General features: G+C 42.9%; 1 protein-coding gene across 1 annotated transcript; it reads right to left on the minus strand.

Moving 5' to 3' along the window:
• Window positions 1-201: 201 nt before the first annotated feature.
• LOC118388633 (putative methyltransferase-like protein 7A) lies at window positions 202-7851 on the minus strand. The gene is made up of 2 exons (XM_035777891.2): window positions 7265-7851; window positions 202-5560 (listed from the first exon to the last, which is right to left on the minus strand). Exons 1-2 carry the CDS (start codon window positions 7757-7759, stop codon window positions 5327-5329), a joined length of 729 nt encoding a protein of 242 aa, XP_035633784.1. The 5' UTR covers window positions 7760-7851; the 3' UTR covers window positions 202-5326.
• Window positions 7852-26844: the final 18993 nt, after the last annotated feature.

Here is a 26844-nt window from a genome sequence, read left to right on the forward strand (position 1 = left end):
AATAAATATTCAACACCTTTTGTTATGCCAAGCCTAAATAATTTCAGAAGTTAAAATGTGCTTAAAAAGTCACAAGTTGCATGGACTCACTTTGTATGCAATAATAGAGTTTAACATGACTACCTCATCTCTGTACCCCACACATACATTTATCTGTAAGCAGTGAATTTCAAACACAGATTCAATCACAAAGAACAGGGAGGTTTTCCAATGCCTCGCTAAGGGCACCCATTTATTTAATTTTATTTAACAATGCAAGTCAGTTAAGAACAAATTCTTATTTACAATGACGGCCTACCTAATGGTAGATGGATAAAAAAAAAGCAGACATTGAATATCCCTTTGAGCATGGTGAATTATTAATTACACTTTGGATGGTGTACCAATACACCAAGTAACACAAAGATACAGGCGTCCATCCTAACTCAGCTGTTGGAGAGAAAGGAAACAGCTCACAGTTTTCACCATGAGGCCAATGGTGATTTTAAACCCGTTACAGAGTTTAATAGCTGTGATAGGAGAAAACTGAGGATGGATCAACATTGCAGTTACTCCACAATACTAACCTAATTGACAGAGTAAAAAGGAAGCCTGAACAGAATAAAAAAATATTCCAAAACATGCATCCTGTTTGCAACAAGGCAGTAAAGTAAAACTGCAAAAAAAATGTGTCAAAGCAGTTAACTTTTCCTGAATTCAAAGTGTTATGTTTGGGGCAAATCCAATACAACACATTATTGAGTGATGGCTGGATCATGTTATGGGTATGCTTGTAATTGTATCAGAACTTTTGTCTTAATTGAACCCCAAAAGTATAGTTTGTTGTCATAAGTTCCAGTACAATACAACAACATGTAAATTACATGTTTGTTAATTGGAGACAACCGTTCTATATTAATTTTTGTTTTATTCACCTTTAAGAAAGTCTGTCCCTTTAAGAGCGACTGATGATGTCATAGCTAGCGCAGGCTTGCAGTGTTAATTAACTACCAAGTTCAGCTAACATTATTATTCTAACTGTTTTATCCTTCACTGTTTGGGAAGCAAGAACTATGAGTACAGTATTTGTTTCCTAATGTTTCCCAACAGAGTTCTCAATGTTTTAGTCATATTTTGTTATTGTACAGCATTTTCTGCACTTGTTTTCATGCTAGCAGAGAAACTACTGCTAGCCACATTTTGCCTGTCAGCTTCCAAGCTAGCTAACGTAAACTCACTCACTTTTGTACATCGCCTGTACAATTGACCTTATTTTAGCGCCCCCAAAACATAATACTTCCAGATCAACTGTAATGTCAATACCATTGTAAAGCACACTTTCTCCTCTTTACAACAAAATAAATGACATGACCTAAACCCGTTTCTGCATAATTCAAGAAGGCAATGCGCACCGTCGGGTCTTTTTAAAAATGGCGGGTGGGGAAGCGAAACTAATGCGTGATAGTGAGAAGCAGAGATGTTGTGCATGGGTCCTCAGATCCTCAAAAGGTTTTACAGCTGCAACATCGAGAGTATCCTGACCGGTTGCATCACCGGCTGGTATGGCAACTGCTCGGCCTCCTACCGCAAGGCACTACAGAGGGTAGTGCGTAAGGCCCAGTACATCACCGGGGCCAAGCTTCCTGCCATCCAGGACCTCTTTACCAAGCGGTGTCAGAGGAAGGCCCTAAAAATTGGCAAAGACTACAACCACATGGCAAGCGGTACCGGAGCGCCAAGTCTAGGTCCAAGAGGCTCCTAAATAGCTTCTACCCCCAAGCCATAAGACTCCTGAACAGCTAATCAAATGGCTACCCAGACTATTTGTATTGCCCCCCCCCTCCCTCAGAACGCTGCTGCTACTACTTTTGGTTATTATCTATGCATAGTCACTTTAATACTTCTACCTACATATTAACTCAATTACCTCGACACCGGTGCCCCTACACACTGACATTGACATTATATAGCCCCGCAATAGTTATTTACTGCTACTCTTCAATTATTTGTTATTCTTATCTCTTACTTTTTATTATATATGTTTTAGGTATTTTGTTCAAACTGCATTGTCGGGCTTGTAAGTAAGCATTTCACTGTAAGGTCTACCTGTTGTATTCGGCGTATGTGACATCAAATTTGATTTGATGACAGCTGACATAACAGGTCATAACACTCTCATGACACATATTTACACCTGTTGAGACATATTTTGCGTTATTTTGTCACAGGTTATGACCCCTACATAACAATGTAAAAACCCACAAATCCTACCATGGAAGTTATTTTATGGCTGGTTATGACACGTACATAAGTGTCAAAACCCACAAAACCCACCACACAAGGCACAACATTCCATTGCCCAAAGCCTACGTGTCAACTGTATGTTTATGTTGTATAGGTATTTTTTAAACTGACCATATTCAATTATCACCATTGTAATTGCACACGCATTGATGTCAGACATGCACCTACCCCAATGCTCTGTTGCAGATGACTGGGTTGAATGCAGGAGCAGATTTCAGGAGCAGGACAGGACACGCTCTTTTTGACTGATATAATGGCATGTACGTGACAGGCCCATCTGGCTTATATGATTATGATGGTCATAATGCTTCTTCACAGTGTCAAAGTGTATTTTCTTAGTCCAAGTAAAGTGACACAGGATGGTCATAATGCTTCATGACAGTGTTATAAAGTTATTTAAAATATGATGAAAAAAACATGACTGTAAATAATTAATTACAACAAAGGATTTAAGAAAAACTTTCAAAACGAAAGAAAACTTCTTGGCAAGGATTATTATTATTATTTTTTTTATAAATGTGGGTTGACACTCTTATATTACAACAGGTGTAAATATATGGGTAATGACAGGTTATGCTAGCTATTATGACATGACAACGTTATGTTATAACATGTTATGACACAGGGTGTCAAGTAAAGTGTTACCAAATTTGCTATAACTGGGAAAATCACCACAAACAATAATTATCAACAAATTTGAAAACGCATCTCGCGACTGCATGGTTGAAAGACCACTTGTGCCTGTCAATGCAGTCTCCAGACATTGGGAAGACAGTGAGCAACACATCCGGAGGACACTTTAATCCAATTCTGTTCAGGAGCCTATTTGTTTTATATTGTCCATTCGGACAACTAAAATCTATAGTCTGCTTGTCTACTTGTCCTGAGCAAGCAGACAAGCATTAATGTTGTGGCCCAGCTCAAACATTTTGCCTGTACTTAACTCTATTGTATATATATTTCATCTTAAAGAACTCCCTAGTCCTTGTCGATGACAAGGATACCCATAATATGATGCAGCCACCATCATGCTTGAAAATATTAAGTGAAGCTTTGTATTTAGGACAAAGTTATTTTACTTTGCCACATTTTCTACAGTTTTACTTTAGTGCCTTATTCCAAACAGGATGCATGTTTTGGAATATTTGTATTCTGTATTCAATCTGTTATTTAGGTTAGTATTGTGGAGTAACTACAATGTTGTTGATCCATCCTCAGTCTTCCATCACAGCCATAAAACTCTTAACTGTTTTAAAGTCACTGTTGGCCTCATGGTGAAATCCCTGAGTGGTTTCCTTCCTCTCTGGCAACGGAGTTAGGCTTTAGACCACTACGAGTCCAGGCTCTGTCGCAGCCAGCTGCGACCGGGAGACCCATGGGGTGGCGCGCAATCGGCCCAGCGTCGTCCGGGTTAGGGGAGAGTTTGGCTGGTAGGGTTGTCCTTGTCCCACTACGCTCTAGAGACTCCTGTGGCATGCTGGGTGCATGCATGCTGACACGGTGTACAGTGTTTTCCTCTGACACAATGGTGTGGCTAGTTTCCAGGTTAAGTGGGCAGTGCGGCTTGGTTTGGTTGTGTTTCAGCTCTTGACCTTTTCCTATCCTGAGTCCGTAATCGAGATGCAGTGATGAGATACTAATTATCAATTGGGAGAAATGACAAATTAAATGAAACTGTGTTATTCATAACTCCACCACGCTCAAAGGGATATTCAGTGTCTGCTTTTATATTCTACTTATTGACTCAAGATATTTCAGCTTTTCATTTTTAATTAATGTGAACAAATTTCAAAAAACAATTCCACTTTGACATTATGGGGTATTATGTGTAGGCCAGTGGCACAAAATCTCAAGTTAATCCATTTTAAATTCAGACTGTAACACAACAAAATGTGGGAAAAAATCAAGGGGCGTGAATACTTTATGAAAGCACTGTAATGCCAGGAGGAATTGAGGAAATGCCAAACTAAACTATGGGAGAATTGCATACTCCTCACATCCTTTCTCCCTCTCCTCATAACCTGTTGGAGGAGAATGTTTGAGTGGCGGGACATCTAGCTTTCTCATCCAATGGATTTTGAGAAGGTAGAGAGGAGGACTTGAGTATCCAATTGAGATTATCCCTATGGAACAGGTCTCAGACCCAGAGTTTATCTGATCAGGTGGTGGCCTATTGGTTAGAGTTTATATCCACTAGATGACAGCGGTCCTCTTCTCCTAGCATTCTGAGCCTCCACTCTCCCTAAAGAAAAAACAGCTTGTTGCCCCATTTGGTTACACAGAGGTGATCTCTTAAAATGGCATATACAGGGAGTGTGTATTAAGTACTTTTCTTGAATAACTAAAAGTGCCCAAAACAACACAGTGGTATGCTGCTGGCTTTCCTCTGAAGCTAAGCAGGGTTGGACTGGTCATTCCCTGGATGGGAGACCAGTTGCTGCTGGAAGTTGTGTTGGAGGGCCAGTAGGAGGCACTCTATCCTCTGGTCAATAAAAATATCCCAGGGCAGTGATTACGGACATTGCCCTGTGTAGGGTGCGGTCTTTTGGATGGGACGTTAAACAGGTGTCCTGACTCCCATGGCACTTATTGTAAGAGCAGTGATGTTAACCCCAGTGTCCTGGCTAAATTCCCAATCTGACTGTCATGGCCATCTAATCATACCTAGCTTCCAATTGGCTCATTCATCCCCAATAGCTATTCCCCAAGTTAAATAATAACGTGTTCTGAGTCAACTTACCTGGTAAAATATAGGTTAGAAAATTACACTGAATACATAAAAGTGTCAACAATTATTTTTAAACAGTTGCTGGGATAGGCCTAAGACCAGAGATTTGTATCAAACTTTACTGTAAAGAAAAGAGAAACCCGCACTCTTGCTTATGACGTATTATATTAAAGCCTGCATAGGAACAAGTGATACAAGCAAGAGCACTGTGCGGGTTTATTTTTTCTTTAAACTGTCATCACATTATTCCCCACACACTTGCAACGAGATAACTCAGATGTGCAAGTGCTTTTTTGATTTTTTTGTTGTCAAACTTTACTTGACAGCATAGCCTATAATATGTGGTTTGATCATGAAGTTGAGTGGTGCCTCGATGTGCCTCAGTTTGAGCTCAGAGAACCCAGCAGTCTCCAGATGTTTCCATGTCGCCCTGACTACTTCACATCCATCCCCAAAGTAGTACCATATCGGCTGAAGGACGTGCTGGAAGAAGTATGTCCAAGAGGATGGGTCTGCCACGACATGCTCTAAAAAGTACAGAGCACCACCCTGTTGGACAGTCACAACAACAAAAGTTACCAGTAGTTACAAAGCATTTTGTTCCAACCTTCAGTCCATACCACTGTTAGTAGAAAAATGCATTGTCAGTATGTAGATAGTAACCGACTATTTAGTTGAAACTTATAAACATGACGGTCTTCTAAAACTAGCCGCAGCAGGGCATTTATGTTTAGTGATTCAAGTGCCTGCACAGTGGTGTATTCGTTGCCCACTAGCTTGTGGTCCTGATGATTCAATCAAACTAAATTGAATTAGTTAGTGTAGCTATATTGCCTACGTTTGGTGCCTGCTGTAGCTTGTTGCAACTTCCTAGCTATAGCCTAATATTCATCATAACTTAAAAACTACCTAGACATACTGGTTGTGTTTCAAAACAACATTTACAATGTTCGATTGCCAGTTGAGTTACAAGCTGCCATTTGATTAATTGTTTTGCAAGTTACCAATTGATTTTCTGAGTAACGCTAATTGCCATCATAATCTGTAGGAAAGTAGTTGTAATCATTTAGACTACAGAATCTACATAGTAAGCCCTAACAATAGTGACCTCAGTTATACACAGAGTACAAAACATTTGGAACACCTTCCTAATGTTAGCAGTTGATGTTATTCTTTAATAACACAGACCCCAAAGCAAATCATGGGGAGGAAAATAGGTTTATTTAAAGAGAATAAGTCATAGATGTTATGCTGAGGTGTAGATGGTCATTCCTTCCCTGTCCTCAGTGATTCTCTCCCGTGAGTCTCTCCTGAACAAAGGGACAGGATGTTGTTCTATAACCCAGCCCTAGCCTGTGGTTGACCAAATAGAATTCCTTGCAATAAAACTGGGCCAATGGCCAAATAACAAGTATCCTATTTCAAACTCAATACATAGACAAATTCCTCCCATATGTCTCTGCATTAATCCCTATTACTGAAAAAAATTAAATAACCCCTTGATCGTTAGAACTTTATAAGAACTCTCGTCCTCTGCGTTATGTATTATCTTAAAATATTCTTACATTAGCATTGAGTTGCACACCCTTTTCCCCTCAGAACAGCCTCGATTCGTCAGGCCATGGACTCTACAACGTGTCCAAAGCATTGCACACAGATGCTGGCCCATGTGGACTCCAATGCTTTCCACAGTTGTGCCAAGTCGGCTGGATATCCTTTGGGTGGTGGACCATTCTTGAGAAACAAGGGAAACTGTTGAGCATGAAAAACCCAGCAGCGTTGCAGTTCTTGACACACTCAAACCGGTGCACCTGGCACCTATTACCATACCCCGTTCAAAGGCACAAATCGTTCTTCTGGCCCATTCCCCCTCTTAATGGCACATATACACAATCCATGTTTTAAATAGTCTCAATGCTTAAAAGTCCTTTGAACCCGTCTCCTCCCCTTCATCTACGCTGATCGAAGTGGATTTAACAAGTGACATCAATAAGGAATCATAGCTTTCATCTGGATTCACCTGGTCAGTCTGTCACGGAAAGAGCAGGCGTTCCTAATGTTTTGTACACTCAGTGTATAAACTTGACAAAATGCCAGCAGCGCGTTACTGACATTTCTCTGAAAAACATAATTTAACTATGCTGAAGGGTTATACCATGGCCAATATTTTATATTTGAGAGTGGATGCATTGTTTCCTTTCCAAATTGATAAGCGCTCAAATGATTACACTCTAAATATAAAAATCTACTTACAGGCCTCAATATGCGATGCGCCTCCTGCAATGTTCGCGGTATGTTGTTGACAGAACACAGCACCAGCGTGCAGACGACAACGTCCACAGAGTCATCTTTCACTGCCCCCATGTCCTCTCCGGAAGCGACCACAAATCTTTCAAATGTTAGGTGATCATTGACAGCCATACTTTTTTGTAGATACTTCTCGAAGTGAGGATTGGGGTCGGTGCAAACCACCTTGCAACCAGACGGGTAGAATTCAAAGTTAGCCCCGCTTCCGCAACCGATCTCCAAAATGCGAAGCGGGCCATTGCCTTTGGTGAACTCTGAGAGATTGCTGAAAAGATCCTTCTTTTTGTCGTTCATTTTCTTGTTGTAGGTGAAAGATATCTTGTAAATTAGAAATGGAAAGAAACGCTTGTAGATGCCATATATGCCAACCACTTCCATTAATTGTAGTGGCAACGTTACTACCTTGAAAATAAACGTGAAGAAATTCATAAAACAAGTCATTTTGCGTATGTTGAGCTGCAGAAGTTGATACAGTCGAAAGAATGTTTCGTTTCAAGCTCTTCGTCTTCTTCTGTGTATTTTTTATGACTGCTGGCAACCAACTTTAAAGTGCATTACCGCCACCAACTTGACTGGAGTGTGGACCAGAGACATGGAGGCACAGCTATGTAATGTGGAAGGGAGGGGGTCATTAAACTGTCATTCTTGTTTTATTTTTTCATGAATGTGTATGTTTGATGTTATGTTTGGCCTATGCCATGCCTCTCACCATATCCCAGTGAATTTTCTTGTACGTAAAGTAAATATCTGTGAAAATCAGACAATAGAAATATCTCATTTAGTGGAGAGCCTCATTCTGGTCCAAGTATGATAATTAGGGTCCTCACGGAATCCAGACATTAAAAAATATTAAAACATGTATTACCTTAGTAAGGAATCAACCAATGTATTGAAAATTTATTAATTTGCCCAAATGTATCATAAGACATGAACAAAATGTATCAGTGATACAATGAGACTTCCCCTGCCTTCTGGTAGATAGATGGAAAGGCTTTCCTAAAAACATACTCAATTACATGTTCACTACAAAGAAGCTTACACTTTCCTGGCAGAATGATTTCATTGTTGCATGTTGCGTTTATATTTTTGTTCAGTATATTTCAGTGCCAGAAATATGGGAGGGAAAGGGAGTGATTGTTATTAGATTTGAGGAGTAATGGGGTTGAAGAGCCAAGATTAACTGAACTGCTGGGGACATTTTCAGGGAATATAGGTTTTAATTATGTATTATGTTTACTTAGGGAGATGAGAATATTGGGTAGGATTTAGACCTTACACATCTCCTTAATGTTCAAGGTCCCTGAGCGTGACACATAATGTTATTGCACAATTTAACACAGTTAGTTCAGTTAGTTATATTTCACTTCTCACTTTTCACTATTGCCCGTTCCTGAATGAGTGAATCTACTGTGTCCCTAATGTCCTCCTTATTTGTTCATAAGGGTCAGTGCATGTGGCACAAATTCATTTTTGTACCTGACCAGTTTGCACAGGGGGAGTCTGTAGGGCTTCCTGGATGGCAGAAGCACAAACCCTGAGTTGAGCACAGGGGAGGGGGGCTCTGATATTTTGTTTGCCGTCCTCAGCATGTTTGTGTGGTAGCTATCCAGAAAGGTTTTGATGGTCAGCTTGACAATCATTTTTTGGGCAGTTTTCAGCAGACTTGACATCCTGTTTTTTGCCTGTACTGTGTGTTGTACCAAGCAGTGATGCAGTACTGCAAAACACTCTGGATAGTGGAGCAAAAGAACATGTTCAGTATTTCCAAGGTTGCCCTGAAAGACTGCAGAGAAAGTGCATGCACTGTTGCACCTTAGCACACACATAGCACATAGTCCACTTTGACACTCCATCTCAGGGCATGGTCAACATGTACTCCCAGATATATATATGAGAGTAGACCTGCTGGATGTGTTCACTGTGAATGACTACCTGGTTTCGGTCAGCCATTGACCTGGGCTCAAAGATAGCCTCCTGTGTTTTTGTGACATTCAGGACAAAATAGTTTGTCACATCACTGCCACAAGGCTGTTTACACTGTCTAGGTACAGTGGGAGGTCGCTGTTGTCCTCCATTATTTTATTTATTTTTATTTTTATTTCACCTTTATTTAACCAGGTAGGCTAGTTGAGAACAAGTTCTCATTTGCAATTAGGGCCAGCAGGACAGTATCATCGGAGTACTTAATCATAAAATGCTTGGTGTTTTGACTTGTGCAATTGGTGTACAGAATGAAAAGGACGGGTGAGCTCACACAACCTTGTGGGGCTCCCCAATTGGTGACCACAGGAGGGGAGAGAGTGTTGTTTACCTTGAGTTCTGTTACTGAGAAATGAGTGTTACCAGTAAATGAGGTGTGGATTAATGTCCAGTTCTTTCATTTTGGCTAGTAAAAGGTGTGTTTGTATGGTGTTAAAAGCAGAGGAAAAATCTATAAAGAGTGCTTTGGCATATATTTTTGGTTGGTCTAGGTGTTTCAGAATCAGGTGTGTGAGGGTGGTCATTGCATCCTCTGTACTGTGCCCGTTTCTATATACTAGCTGGTAAGGGTCTAGTTTCCCATCTGCAGAGAGTTTTAGGTTCAGAGCCACTATTCTCTTCAAAGATTTGATGAGCATTGTGGTCAGAGCCACTTGTCGGAATTTATTGTGCTCCTTGGGGCATGGCTTTTTCGGGATGGGGATGAAGTGAAACGTTTCCAGGCCTGTGGTATTGTGTGTGAGTCGATGGATAACTGGAAGATGGGTTGCCAGACTGGGTCAAGCTCCTCAGCAAAGGTCTTGAGGAGGACTGGGCTCACATTATCTGGCCCAGAGGCCTTTCTTGGGTTCAGTTGTTTAAAAACCTTTGTGACCTGCTCTGTGGTAGCAATGATTTCCTCTACGTGAGAGGCAGGGACAGTCTGTAGGACAGCAAAGCAGTCATTTGTGTGATTATGGGTGTCAACTATTTTGTAGAACAGGTTCAGTTTCTTCACAAATGTTGGCTCATCATCTATGTGGAGGGGTTTACAGGGTGCTGACATGCATGCTGACATGCAGGTCCTAATCCAGGCACTTGTCATCTCCCGTCTGGATTACTGCAACTCGCTGTTGGCTGGGCTCCCTGCCTGTGCCATTAAACCCCTACAACTCATCCAGAACGCCGCAGCCCGTCTGGTGTTCAACCTTCCCAAGTTCTCTCACGTCACCCCGCTCCTCCGCTCTCTCCACTGGCTTCCAGTTGAAGCTCGCATCCGCTACAAGACCATGGTGCTTGCCTACGGAGCTGTGAGGGGAACGGCACCTCAGTACCTCCAGGCTCTGATCAGGCCCTACACCCAAACAATGGCACTGCGTTCATCCACCTCTGGCCTGCTCGCCTCCCTACCACTGAGGAAGTACAGTTCCCGCTCAGCCCAGTCAAAACTGTTCGCTGCTCTGGCTCCCCAATGGTGGAACACACTCCCTCACGACGCCAGGACAGCGGAGTCAATCACCACCTTCCGGAGACACCTGAAACCCCACCTCTTTAAGGAATACCTAGGATAGGATAAAGTAATCCTTCTCCCCCCTTAAAAGATTTAGATGCACTATTGTAAAGTGGCTGTTCCACTGGATGTCATAAGGTGAATGCACCAATTTGTAAGTCGCTCTGGATAAGAGCGTCTGCTAAATGACTTCAATGTAAATGTAAATGCCGGCCATGCTCTTTATGGTTTGCCAGGCTAGCCCATTGTTCCTGCAGTGATGATTCACCAACTTCATCAAATGTTTTCATAATTTATCTGCAGATAAGCGCTAAAAAGCCTAGGCCTACCAATAGGTAACCAAATGAACGGCTCTCTCACTGATGTGATTCGGTAGGTTACACTGACTGACAAGACGAGAGTCACTCACTGTCTGGCCCCGACATGCTAGGAAAGGAAAACCTAGGAAATCCTTTAGGTTACTTGTCCCAATGCGATACCATAGGACATACAGTATAACCAAGTTGCATTATTTATGAATGGCAAAGGGATATAGGAGATCGACTTTATTCAGTCAGTTCAAGTTCGACACCTTTTATAAATGAATGTGTCAGAAAAAAAGGATTAAGATATGCCGCGGATTTTGACTCATCGTTACAACTTACATTACATTGGACGTGAAAATTCATGTGCATTATAAGCTCTCTCCCTCCTCTGTGTATTTTTTTGGACTGCAACTGGAGATCTGTATATAATGACAATATGCTCATGTTTCTCATGTCATTGTCCGGGAAGGCAGGCATCAAGCTTAGTTCCAAAATAAGCCCATAGAAATGCATTGGTCTGTGAGAGTGGGAGAGTGGTCTAGTGGGAGAAGGCTTGCTGGACTGGCGAACTGAAGCTTTTAAATGAAAAGTAGCCTGGTTAATATGAAGTGGAAATGCAGCTGGCTGAAAATGAGTCTGTAACCGGTTGATTAGCCAACAGCTGGCGCTTAATGGAAAACGTTGGTGGTAGCGAGCTGGAGAACATATTCATTGTAGCTTCCCACATTAGCTATAGCAAATAATAATTCAACAAAACTATGGCCTACAACCAGGTGCGGTGCTATGGTCTCAGCACAGAGGGGGTGGATTGGTCTCGAGGGGCCCTTCTGACCAAATAATTTTTTAAAGTATAGCTGATATGGCCAATCATAAATGCAAATTAGGCATTATCACATATTGAGCCATGCAATCAGATTTCCAATAAAACACACAGAGAGATACGGTGTTTCACTTTGCCAGACACAAAAAAAAGAAAACAGGTTGCCAGTCGGCCGCTAATAGCAAAACAATGTTTCAGCACTAAGGACGTGTCGCTCTACAAAGCGTAGCGGCCAGGAGAGCTCCACAGGTAGTCGGCACCATGGTCAGCAGCACCCAAGCGAAGATTCATCAAAACCATTCATCAAAATCATTAATCTAAGGCATGAAGAGGTTGTTTAGTAGACAAAAAGGCCTACATTCAAAGATAAAGTAGATACGTAAGTCTACAACTCAAAAACAGATACAGTGTAAGCAACACATGGCAGGCAGTGTCTCTCTCTCTCTCTCGCGCTCTCTCACACACACACACACACACACACACACACACACACACACACACACACACACACACACACACACACACACACACACACACACACACACACACACACACACACACACACACACACACACTGCCTATAAGTGCAGAGAGGTGATGAGCAAGAGGGCCTGAAATAACATTCTGACTGCTTTTATCTTAACCAAAGACCAATAAAAAAGGATGTTTCACTCACCAGATTTTTCACTCTTCTTAGCCAATCTTGCCATTTTGTAGATTGATTTAGCCTAGTAGTCAATTTGTTAATTCCATCATCATGCATTCCATAAAACAAAATAATAATCCCAACAAGTGAACGAACTATGTACAAATCAAGGTCCCATTTTAAAACGTCATCTTCCCCTCCTTCATGTTGTCAAACCACTTTGTAAATGTCTATGTCTTGCCATAGTCACAGGACGTAGGGGTGCTGCAGCACACCCTGAAAAATCGGAATTATTTTGTATATTTTTTATCGCATCACCCCAACCCGCAAACATCTTCTCGTGGCTATTTTTCTTGCTCAAAACAAAGCAAAGTGACATTGGATAGTCTGGCGTCATTCATGCATGCACACAAATAGCTCTTGATGAGCTTCATGCGACTAGAACTTCACTCTGACTGCTGATGGGAATGGTCTTGTAGATTCTATGGAGAATGGTCAGAGTCGGTGCATGTCGTTGGCAATGAGGAATGGTAGGTCTGCGTCAGTGTTGAGATCCATGGTTAACTCGGAATACAGAGCATTCGGAAAGTATTCAGACCCCTTGACTTTTTCAACATTTTGTTACGTATGTTAGAGCCTTATTCTAAAATCCTCATCAATCTGCAGACAATACCCCATACTGACAAAGCGAAAAGAGAAATACCTTATTTACTTAAGTATGCAGACCCTTCACTATGAGACTCGAAACTGAGCTCAGGTGCATCCTGTTTCCATTGGTCATCCTTGAGATGTTTCTACAACTTGATTGGAGTCAACCTGTGGTAAATTCAATTAATTGGACATGATTTGGAAATGCACACACCTGCCTATATAAGGTCCCACACTTGACAGTGCATGTCAGAGAAAAGAAAAAACCAAGCCATGAGGTTGAAGGAATTGTCCATAGAGCTCTGAGACAGGATTGTGTCGAGGCACAGATCTGGGGAAGGGTACCAACAAATGTCTGCAGCATTTAAAGTCCCCAGAAACACAGTGGCCTCCATCATTCTTAAATAGAAGAAGTTTGGATCCATCAAGACTCTTCCTAGAGCTGGCTGCCCATCCAAATTGAGCAATTTCACCTTGTGAAGACTTACAGAAAACATTTGACCTCTGTCATTGCCAACAAAGGGTATATAACAAAGTATTGACATAAACTTTTGTTATTGACCAAATACTTATTTTCCACCATAATTTGCAGATTAATTAATTAAAAATCCTACAATGTGATTTTCTGGATTTTTTTTCTCATTTCGTCTGTCATAGTTGAAGTGTACCTATGATGGAAATTACAGGCCTCTCCCATCTTTTTAAGTGGGAGAACTTGCACAATTGGTGGCTGACTAAATACTTTTTTTGCCCCACTGTATCCCAACCAGAAGCCATGGATTGCAGGCAACATCCACATCGAGCTAAAGGCTGGAGCTGTCTCTTTCAAGGTGCGGGACACTAATCCGGACACTTATAAGAAATCCCGATGTGACCTCAGACGAACCATCAAACAAGCAAAGCGTCAATACAGGATTAAGATTGAATTCTACTACACCAGCTCTGACGCTCATCGAATGTGGCAGGGCTTGAAAACTATTACGGACTACAAAGGGAAACTCAGCCGTGAGCTGCCCAGTGACGCACGCCTACCAGATGAGGTAAATGTCTTTTATGCTACATTCGAGGCAAGTAACACTGAAGCATGCATGAGAGCACCAGCTGTTCTGGACGACTGTGTGATAACGCTCTTGGTAGCTGATGTGAGCAAGACCTTAAAGCAGGTCAACATTCACAAAGCCGCGGGGCCAAACGGATTACCAGCACGGCTACTCAAAGCATGCACGGACCAACTGGCAAGTGTCTTCACTGACATTTTTCTCCCTGACCGAGTCTGTAATACCTACATGTTTCAAGCAGTCCACCATAGTCCCTGTGCACAAGGAAGTGAAGGTAACCTGCCTAAATGATTACCGCCCAGTAGCACTCACGTAGGTAGCCATGAAGTTCTTTGAAAGGCTGGTCATGGCTCACATCAACAGCATCCCCCGGATACCCTAGACCCACTCCAATTTGGATACCACCCCAACAGATTCACAGATGACACAATTTCAATCGCACCCCACACTGCCCTTTCCCACCTGGACAAAATATACACCTATGTGAGAATGCTGTTCATTGACTACAGCTCAGCTCTCAACACCATAGCGCCCACAAAGCTCATCCCTAAGCTAAGGACCCTGGGACTAAACACCTCCCTCATCAACTGCATCCTGTACTTCCTGATGGGCTGCCCCCAGGTGGTAAGTGTAGGCAACAACACATCTGCTGATCCTCAACGCTGGGGCCCCTCGGGTGTGTGCTTAGTCCCCTCCTGTATTCCTTGTTCACCCACAACTGCGTGACCAAACACGACTCCAACACCATCATTAAGTTTACTGACGATACAACAGTGGTAAGCCTGATCACCAATGATGATGAGACGAGGGATGAGGTCAGAGACCTGGCCGTGTGGTGCCCGGACAACAACTTCTCCCTCAATGTGAGCAAGACAAAGGAGCTGATAGTGGACCACAGGAAAAGGCAGGCCAAACAGGCCCCCATTAACATTGACAGGGCTGTAGTGGAGCAGGTCGAGAGTTTCAAGCTCCTTGGTGTCCACATCACCAATTAACTATCATGGTCCAAACACACTAAGACAGTCGTGAAGAGGGCACGACAACATATTTTCCCTCTCAGGAGACTGAAAAGATTTGGCATGGGTCCCTAGATCCTCAAAAAGTTCTACAGTTGCACCATCGAGAGCACCCTGACCGGTTGCATCACTGCTTGGTATGGTAACTGCTCATATAACTGTAAGGCGCTATAGAAGTTAGTGAGTACGGCCCAGTACATCAATGGGGCCAAGCTTCCTGCCATCCAGGACCTATATACTAGGCAGTGTCAGAGGAAACTGCTTTTACACTGCTGTTATTCACTGTTTATTATCTATGCATAGTCACTTCACCACTACCTACATGTACAAATCACCTCAACTAACCTGTATGTAGCGTCGTTATTGTTATTTTATTGTGTTACTTTTTATAATTTTGACTTTTGTTTATTTGGTAAATATTTTCTTAACTCTTTCTTGAACTAATGCACTGTTGGTTAAGGGCTTGTAAGTAAGCCTTTCACGGTAATGTTGCATTGGCGTATGTGACAAATAAAGTTTGATTTGACATATCTGATCTCAGCAATGCAGGTGTCAATTAGATCCATGGCAGTGTTTATGTTCATAGAACCCTTTTGCAGTTAGTTAGAAAGGATGTACAGTTGAAGTCTGAAGTTAAGATACACTTAGGTTGGAGTCATTAAAACTAATTTTACAACCAGTCCACAAATTTTTTTGTTAACAAACTATAGTTTTGGCAAGTCTGTTAGGACGTCTACTTTGTGCATGACACAATACATTTTTCCAACAATTGTTTACTGACAGATTATTTCACGTATAACACACTGTTTCACAATTCCAGTGGGTTTTCAATTCCAGAAAATGATGTCATGGCTTTAGAAGCTTCTGATAGGCTAATTGACATCATTTGAGTCAATTGGAGGTCTACCTGTGGATGTATTTCAAGGCCTACCTTCAAAGTCAGTGCCTCTTTGCTTGACATCATGGGAAAATCAAAATAAATCAGTGAATAACTCAGAAAAAAAATGGTAGACCTCCACAAGTCTGGTTCATCCTTGGGAGAAATTTCCAAACACTTGAAGGTACCACGTTCATCTGTACAAACAATAGTACGCAAGTATAAACACCATGGGACCATGCAGCCGTCATAACGCTCAGGAAGGAGACGCGTTCTGTCTCCTAGAGATGAACATACTTTGGTGCGAAAAGTGCACATCAATCCCAGAACAACAGCGAAGGACCTTGTGAAGATGCTGGAGGAAACGGGTACAAAAGTATCTATATCCACAGTAAAACGAGTCCTATATCGACATAACCTGAAAGACCGCTCAGCAAGGAAGAAGCAACTGCTCCAATACCGCCATAAAAAAGCCAGACTACGGTTTGCAACTGCTCATGGGGACAAAGATTGTATTTTTTTGAGAAATGTCCTCTGGTCTGATGAAACAAAAATAGAACCTTTTGGACATAATGACCATTGTTATGTTTGGAGGAAAAAGGGGGAGGCTTGCAAGCCAAAGAACACCATCCCAACCTAAAAGCACGGGGGTGGCAGCATCATTGCTGCAGGAGGGACTGGTGTACTTCACAAAATAGATGGCATCATGAGGAAGGGAAATTATGTGGATATATTGAAGCAACATCTCAAGACATCAGTCAGGAAGTTAAAGCTTGGTTGTAAATCGGTCTTCCAAAAGGACAATGACCCCAAACCTACTTCCGAAGTTGTGGCAAAATGGTTTAAGGACAGCAAAGTCAAGGTATTGGAATGGCCATCACAAAGCCCTGACCTCAATCCTATAGAAAATTTGTGGGCAGAACTGAAAAAGCGTGTGCGAGCAAGTAGGCCTACAAACCTGACTCAGTTATACCAGCTCTGTCAGGAGGAATGGGCCAAAATTCATCCAACTTGTTGTGGGAAGCTTGTGGAAGGCTACCCAAAACGTTTGACCCAAAGAATTTAAACAATTTAAAGGCAATGCTACCAAATACTAATTGAGTGTATGTAAACTTCTGACCCACTAGGAATGTGATGAAAGAAATAAAAGCTGAATAAATCATTCTCTCTACTATTATTCTGACATTTCACATTCTTAAGATAATGTGGTGATGCTAACTGACCTAAGACAGGGAGTTGTTAATATGAATAAAGGTCATGAATTGTAAAAAACCTAGTTTAAACTTCCGACGTCAACTGTACGTCTTCTTTAGTAAACTGTTTCAAGACACCAACAGACATTTAAACCCAAATGTTTTAAAACATTTTTAGATGCGTTGTATAGTTATGGTGCTTTATTCAGCACTGCTGGAAGAGGGGTGAGAGCGGCTCTGCAAGGTGGTGTGCTGCTTGTGTCGCCGTCAGCAGAAACATCCTCGGCTATAACTAGCCTTACTTTGGCTATGCAATTGTCCCCCTCCACCTCCTCCCAGTTGCTGCTGGTCCACCTCCTCTTGTGTCCCCCCCCCATGACCACTGTCACGCCTGCTCCCGCTCTCCCTTTCTGGCGCTCGAGGGCATCAGGCTGCCCTTCATTATGCACATCCGTCACCATCATTATGTGCAGCAGCGTTCATTGGACTCACCAGGACTCCTTCCCTTTGTTGATTGCCCCGTCTATAACTGTCTGCTCCCCTGTTTGTTCCCTGTGTCTGCATTAATGTCGTTATGTGTTCGTGTCCAGATGCTGTCCTGTCCTATTCCATGTCTGTTACCATTAAATGTTCACTCCCTGTACCTGCTTCTCGTCTCTACCAGCGTCAATCCTTACAACCACTGGTAGGGCTGTGGCAGTCATGGAATTTTGTCAGCCGGTTATTGTCAAGCAAATAACCGCCGGCTCACAGTAATTGACCATTAATTAACAAAAACACGGAAATTGCCATGAAACTGAAGATCTCGTACGACACTGTGTACTACTCCCTTCACAGAACAGCGTAAACTGGCTCTAACCAAATAAAAAGAGGAGTGGGAGGCCCCGGTGCACAACTGAGCAAGAGGACGTACATTAGAGTGTCTAGTTTGAGAAACAGATGCCTCACAAGTCCTCAACTGGCAGCTTCATTAAATAGTACCTGCAAAACACCAGTCTCAACGTCAACAGTGAAGAGGCGACTCCGGGATGCTGGCGTTCTAGAGTTGCAAAGAAAAAGCCATATTTCAGACTGGCCAATAAAAATAAAAGATTAAGATGGGCAAAAGAACACAGACACTGGACAGAGGAACTCTGTCTAGGCAGAGTTGCCTCTTCACAGTTGACGTTGAGTGTTTTGCTCGTACTATTTAATGAAGCTGCCATTTGAGGACTTGTTGAGGGCAATTTAGGAAGGGGGATAAATGGGCGGCTTGGAGAACCTATCCACCACCGTAAGGATGGTGGTGGTGCCATCTGATGGAGGGAGACCCGTGACGAAGTCCAAGAATATATGGGACCAGGAGTGGTTGAAGGAGGCTAGACGGAGCTTGCCGTGGAGTCTTATTTTACGCACACATAGTGCAGGCAATAACGAACACGGAGAAGTCAAGAACCATGTTGGGCCACCAAAAACGTTGTCGGACAAAAGCCAAGGTCCGACGGGAGCCAGGATGACAGGAGAGCCTCAAGGAATGTGCCCATTCCAGGACCGGAGTACCGGCAGAATCCTGGACAAACATCCTGGTTAGCCGGACCAGACTCTATTCCCCAGATGATAGCAGGCTCTAGACAGGAAGTAGGGAGGATGGTCTCGGGGTCCGATGGTGTAGTGGCGGGGCTGTACAGACATGAGAGTGCGTCAGGCTTTACATTCTTGGACCCCGGGCGTTAGGATATAGTGAAATGAAAACCAGTGAATAACAGGGCCCATCACGCCTGCCTGGATTTGAGGTGCTTGGCAGTGCGAAGATATTCCAGGTTCCTATGGTCTGTCCACACCAAGAATAGGTGTTCCGCCCCTTCTAACCAGTGCCTCCACTACTCCAACCCCATCTTAACTGTGAGTAATTCTCAATTTCCTGTGTCGTAGTTCCTCTCAGCGGGATTAAGACGATGGGAAGGTGCCGGGAGGCAGCTTTGTGTTCTGGGCAGAATGCTGGGAAAGGACTTTCCCCACTCCGATGTCCGAGGCATTGACCTCCACCACGAACTGACGGTATAGGATGGCAGGAAGGATTGGGGTCAGGACAGGCAGAAAGGTCAGAGCTGGGAAGACTAGAAAAAGCTCAAACTAGAGAACAGGAACATGCTGGTAGGACATGACGGGACAAGACGAACTGGCAAACGACAAACAGAAAACACAGGTGTAAATACGCAGGGGATAATGGGGACGAATTGGAAATACCTGTTGGGTGGTGGAGACAAGCACAAGACAGGTGAAACAGATCAGGTTGTGACACTAATGATTAAAAAAAAAAGTCTGATAAAAACATGAGCTCTGCTTTGTTTTTTTGTACAGGCTGTACACAGCTGTTCATCAGTCTCTCATTCACAATTTGACAAGCACTTGACAATGCCTCAAATTTCCTGGCAGCAAATATATAATTCACAAGTGATTGTCTAATATTGTCACTCATAAGAGTATTCTTGATTTAATCGTGTCTTTATATATACTAAATTACTTATGTGTGAAATTTGTTTTTATTTAGAATGGACCATTATCATGCACCGGTCTCGAAACAGGGGCCTGGGATAAAATACTCGTCATCTACAGTATGCACTTAAATAGCGAATGGAGGACACTATTGCAGTGGTTCATTTTTATTTTGTCCTGTTTTAAAGAGAAGCAATGCACTTAACATGAGGAAAGTTGACAAATAAATATAGTAGGCCTAGCCAATAGAAAGCTGATGGGATCATCCTCTTTTTAATAGAGGCCATCACTCTGTTTTCTTACGCAATTGCACAGCCTATAGAAATGTTGCTCATCATGAGCTCATGGGCACTCATGAAGTGTTGGATTCAATTTTGGATACATTTGTATTGATGTCAGAGTGATTAGAGGGACAATAGAGTGCTGAGTACTAGGCAGTTAGCAAGTTTTGTAGGCTATTAATGACCATCAGTAGCATCAGAGGTTGGAGAAGCCTAATTACCGGGACTAAATGGTCATGTGAAATTTGACTGCCATCATGACTCGTGACCACCAGTGGGGTAGTAATACGATCACCGTAACAGCCGTGGTTACGGGCGGGAGACCATGCTTCCATCAACACTGGCCTCATTAGCCACTGTCAGGCTAAAGCAGTGGTTGCAAGCATGACGGATGCAATTACATTTTTCTTTTTCTTTCGCTCTTATTCTTATTCTCTCGCCTGAATGTAACTTAGCTAGCTAGATATGACCTGACTAAGTTAAACTCATGCAACAGACAGGGTTGTCAATCAAATATGACAGGCCTGGGTACATTTGTTTTCATAATTTAAGAAGACAATAACTAATGTTGTTTTGGTATTGTATGAAGTAGGTATAAGATACCAAAAGTAGTTTTAAATGAGCAAATTACTAAATAAATAATCGTTTGGAAGACCCTGGTCCCCACCCAACCAGCAGCCAACCAACAGCGGTGCCCTAATAAGTCCCAGGCCAGGGGGCACCTCAATGGGGTATAGCGACAGACACAGCTATATATTGCTTTATAAAATAAGTGTAATGGCAGATCTCCTCTTCGTCTGAAGAGGAGTAAGGATCGGACCAAGATGCAGCGTGGTAAGTGTTCATGACAATATTTTAATAAAGAAAAATGAACACTCGAACAAAAACAATAAATGATAACGTGAAATCTACAAAACGAAACAGTAGCGTGTGGCGAACAAACACACACACGGAAACAAACACCCACAAACCAACAGTGAAACCCAGCCTACCTAAGTATGATTCTCAATCAGAGACAACTAACGACATCTGCCTCTGATTGAGAACCATACTAGGCCGAAACAGAAAACAAACATAGAAAAACCACATAGTGGACCCCACTTCACCACAGTTTTTGTCCGCCTCATTGTCTGCCTCCGTGGCCTCTTAACCTGTTACTCCTACCCCCTACTTTTTCGAACATTCTGTTAAAAATCGCGCAACATTTCAGCGCCCTGCTGCTCATGCCAGGAATATAGTATATGCATATGATTAGTATGTGTGGATAGAAAACACTCAGACGTTTATAAAACTGGTTAAATCATAGCTGCGACTATAACAGAACGTGCGTTTCATCGAAAAGCGCAGGAAAATCTGATCACTGAAAATTGGAAAATATATCAATGCGCCACTTGCATGAATTGTCTATGGGAAAGCAAATTACCTGGAGCCGAGATTGCATTTCCTACAGCTTCCACACAATGTCAACAGTCTTGTCATTTGCCTAGGCTTTGTTTCTTGGTCAAACGAAGAAGAGACAGCCCATTTCTTCAGGTCTCGGACCGGATATTTTGGTTGAGATTTACCCGGACATTATTTCCAGACGTACCCCTATAGAATATACATCGCCTCGTGATCAATTTGATCGCTTATTAACGTTTAATAATACCTTAAGTTGCATTACAAAAGTATTTCGAAGTGTTTTGTGAAAGTTTATCGTCGACTTTTTTAATTTTAAAAAATGACGTTACGTTATAAGACGCTATTTTTTTGGTTTATCACACAGTCTTCATAGATCGATATCTAGGCTATATATGGACCGATTTAATCGAAAAAAAAGACCCAATAGTGATTATGGGACATCTAGGAGTGCCAACAAAGAAGATGGTCAAAGGTAATGAATGTTTTATATTTTATTTGTGCGGTTTGTGTAGCCCCGACTATGCTAATTATTTTGTTTACGTCCCCTGCGGGTCTTTTGGGGTGTTACATGCTATCAGATAATAGCTTCTTATGCTTTCGCCGAAAAGCATTTTAAAAATCTGACTTGTTGCCTGGATTCACAACGAGTGTAGCTTTAATTCAATACCTTGCATGTGTATTTTAATGAACGTTTGAGTTTTAACTAGTACTATTAGCATTTAGCGTAGCGCATTTGCATTTCCAGATGTCTAGATGGGACGCCTGCGTGTCAGGTAGGAGCAAGAGGTTAAACACGACGACCCTCGCCGCCGACCTCGGACTCGGGACCCTAGAAATGGGTCCCGAATGGACGGGAGATTCCGGGCAACGCCAGATGGACGGGAGACTCCGGCAGCGCCTGACAGGCGGGAGACTCCGGCAGCTCCGGAGTGAAGGGCAATTCTGGCATCGCCTGGCTGACTGACTGCTCTGGCGGCTCCTGGCTGGCTGGCGGCTCAGGACAGACGGGAGATTCTGGTGGCTCAGGACAGACGGGAGACTCTGGCGGCTCAGGACAGACGGGAGACTCTGGCGGCTCAGGACAGACGGGAGACTCTGGCGGCTCAGGACAGACGGGAGACTCTGGCGGCTCAGGACAGACGGGAGACTGGCGGCTCAGGACAGACGGGAGACTCTGGCGGCTCAGGACAGACGGGAGACTCTAGCGGCTCAGGACAGACGGGAGACTCTAGCAGCGCTGGAGAGGAGGAAGGCTCTGGCAGCGCTGGACAGGCGGGAGCACCTGGAGGCAGAAGACGGAGAGACAGCATGGTGCGGGGGGCTGCCACCGGAAGGCTGGTGCGTGGAGGTGGCACTGGATAGACCAGACCGTGCAGGCACACTGGAGCTCTTGAGCACCAAGCCGGCCCAACCTTACCTGGTTGAATGCTCCCGGTAGCCGGGCTGTGCTGGCGAACCGGGGACACCATGCGTAAGGCTGGTGCCATGTACGCCGGCCCAAGGAGACGCACTGGAGACCAGATGCGTAGTGCCGGCTACATGGCACCTGTCTCGATGCCCACTCTAGCCCGGCCAATACGAGGAGCTGGAATGTACCGCACCGGGCTAACTGTGCACTCCACTGCATAAGACGGTGCCTGCCCGGTCCCTCTCTCTATCCGGTTAGCACGGGAAGTTGGTCTCCTACCTGGCTTCGCCACACTCCCTGTGTGCCTTCCCCCAAGAAATTTTTGGGGCTGCCTTTCGGGCTTCCAGCCGCTCTGCCCTGCTTGCTCCTCATAATGCCGCCTCTCTGCTTTCGCTGCCTCCAGCTCTGCTTTGGGGCGGCGATATTCCCCTGGCTGTTCCCAAGGTCCTTTACCGTCCAGAATCTCTTCCCAAGTCCATTTCTCCAAGTACCGCTGCCTCTCCTGCTGCTGCTGTTGCTGCCTGTTACCACGCTGCTTGGTCCTTGGTTGGTAGGTGTTTCTGTAAACCCCCCAAATGACACTTGCCTCTGATTGAGAACCATACTAGGCCGAAACAGAAACCAAACATAGAAAAACAAACATAGACTGCCCACCCCAACTCACGCTCTGACCATACTAAATAAAGACAAAACAAAGGAAATAAAGGTCAGAACGTGACAATAAGCAACATCAACACCAGCTCAAGCAAATTCCATGATTTTATGAAATCATGTAATGTATCATATTATATATACATTTGGCATGTGTTATAGTGTTAAATGATGGTTTGAGCCTTTCAGTGAGATGGACAAAAGTTTCAATGTTACATATTGCATATTGAGTTAAATGTTACAATGTTGCCATTTGTCTCTGTCTCACAATGGTACCAATACTAGCCTCATCTCAGATCTGTTTGTGCTCTTGCAAACTCCATTGCTCATTGTCAAGCCAAATCTGTTTGGCATGATAGCACAAACAGACGGGCACTCAGACTATGTTATCAATAGATAATCTGAGTAACACTGTTGCCATGATTTGTGGGAAAGTAGATTTAATCATCAAGACCACACAGGAAGTCCTAACATTAGTGGGGACTACATGTATATAATCCTAACTGTTGTCAAAAGGGAATAATTCCTGACAGACCTAGGCTTGTTTTTTTACATTTATCTGATCAACTTATTTTATTATACCTTTTACTATGTTGACAGCTGATGGATGTTAGCCTATTGCTTTCATTCCCATGCATAAGCTCTCAATTGTATACTGTAAAGAGAATCAATTAGCAGGCCTCACTATGTGATACGCCTCCTGCAATGTTCGCAGTCTGTCATGGACAGAACACAGAACCAGCATGCAGATGACATTGCCCACTGAGTCAACATTTACTTCGCCCATGTCCTCGCCCGACGTGTCGAGAAAGCTTTCGAACGTTCAGTGGTCATTGACAGCCAGGCTTTTTTGCAGATAGCCTACTTCTCGAAGTGAAGATTGGGGTCAGTGCAAATCACCTTGCAACCAGATGGGTAGAACTCAAAGTAGGCCCCGCTTCCGCAGCCAATCTCGTAAATGTTTCATGAACATTTGATCCTTTCCTCCGCTCCTGGCTGCATGTGATGCCACAGAAATAGAATGAATAGAATGGGCGTCCCCATTCAAGTCAATGATGGCATAATGGGTGGACTGGCTCCCATTGCGAGTATACCCATAGGAGCAAAGCAGGAAGCAAAAACAGGAAGTGTACCCATCAATATGTGCTGTGATTTGTTGATTCAACTCAACTGACATTACAAAAAATATGCAATGCATTTGTTACGTTATAGCCTTATTATGAAATTGATTACATTGTTTTTTCCCCTCATCAATCTACACACAATACCCCATAATGACAAAGCAAAAACAGTTTTCTCAAATTTTTTGCAAATGTATTACAAATAAAAAATGAAATCACATTTACATAAGTATTCAGACTCTTTACTCAGTACTTTACTCAGAAGCACCTTTGGCAGCGATTAAAGCCTTGAGTCTTCTTGGAAATTATGCTACAAGCTTGGCACACCTGTATATTGGGAGTTTCTCCCATTCGTCTCTGCATATCCTCTCAAGCTCTGTTAGGTTGGATGGGGATGGTCGCTGCACAGCTATTTTCAGGTCTCTCCAGAGATGTTTGATTGGGTTCAAATCTGGGCTCTGGCTGAGACCCTCAACGATATTCAGAGACTTGTCCCGAAGCCACTCCTGTATTGTCTTTGCTGTGTGCTTAGGGTCATTGTCCTGTTGGAAGGTGAACCTTCACCCCCAATCTGAGGTCCTGAGAGCTCTGGAGTAGGTTTTCATCAAGGATCTCTCTGTACTTTGCTCCGTTTATCTTTCCCTCGATCCTGACTAGTCTCCCAGTCCCTGCCGTTGTAAAACATCCCCATAGCATGATGCTGCAACCACCATGCTTCACCGTAGGGATGGTGCCAGGTTTCCTCCAGATGGGATACTTTTTGCATTCAGGCCAAAGAGTTCTATCTTGGTTTCATCAGACCAGAAGAATCTTGTTGATCTACCCCGATTGCTCAGTTTGGCTGGGTGGTCAGCTCTAGGAAGAGTCTTGGTGGTTCCAAACTTCTTCTACTTAATAATGATGGAGGCACTATTTTCTTGGGGGCCTTCAATGCTGCATACATTTTTTGGTACCCTTCCCCAGATCTGTGCCTCAACACAATCCTGTCTCGGAGCTCTACGGACAATTCTTTCAACCTCATGGGAGTTTTTTTCTCTGACATGCACTGTCAACTGGGGGACCTTAATATAGATAGGTATGAGACTTCCCAAATCATGTCCAATCAATTTAATTCACCACAGATGGACTCCAATCAAGTTGGAGAAACATCTCAAGGAGGATAAATCGAAGCAGAATGCACCTGAGCTCAATTTGAGTCTCATAGCAAAGGGTCTGAATACTTATGTAATCAAGGTATTTCAGTTTTTTATTTTTGTAAAAAAAAATGTGTAAAAACTTCTAAAAACCTGTTTTCACTGTCATTATGGGGTATTTTGTGTAGATTTATGGGGGAAAAATAGAAAAAAAGTCAAGCGGTCTGATTACTTTCTGAATATGCTGCGGAAATCCCATGGCAGAGTGTCTATAGCCTAATACGTTAAAAAGCTAACATAATTGCTGTCACAAACACCACAGAGTTGTCACTGACTAGTTGGATATTCAATTCCCAGTGAGCAAAACATTTCTGTACTTACAGACTTCATAGAAATTCATTTTTATCAGGGTTTTCCTTTGGTGGACCATATTTTTTTGTGACTGTTATCAATAAAACTGTTATCAATAAAACTCATGAATGCAACTGTTTATGTCAAATTGTTCTACGTGTAACCCTGGTTGTCCCGAATAAAAAATGCTAAAACACATCATTGTGAGGTTAAATGTAAGGGCTGGACATGCAGATATATGAAAGTCAGATAAATAAAAATACGATTTTTGCTGGGATATCAGGACGTATATGGTTAATTCCCTCTCAGGTTTCCTTCTAATCAAGAGGAAGGGCATGCTTATGACTCACCTAAGGGACTCACTTAAGTATAATTCATGCTTAATGGTGGCTTCTTAGAAACCATGCACATTCAAATCGATTATATATTTATTCCTGGGAGATGGAGGTAATGTAACAGTTTTGTCATCCACTAAAACAAACCCACAAATCATCCATTTTAACTTTTGGATAACGAATTATACGATAGTCTTCTTAACTATTAGTTCAATAACTTTGTTTCATTTTGTTTTGCGACCGTACGGTCCCTGGGCCGTTTTCAAACCAAAGGCATTTACCGACACTCCCTAACAATTTGCTGAGAGTCATCAATTATGCAGGGTACCCGCACGCAC

The sequence above is a fragment of the Oncorhynchus keta genome, chromosome 10 (genome assembly GCF_023373465.1).
Source record: "Oncorhynchus keta strain PuntledgeMale-10-30-2019 chromosome 10, Oket_V2, whole genome shotgun sequence".
NCBI lineage: Eukaryota > Metazoa > Chordata > Actinopteri > Salmoniformes > Salmonidae > Oncorhynchus > Oncorhynchus keta.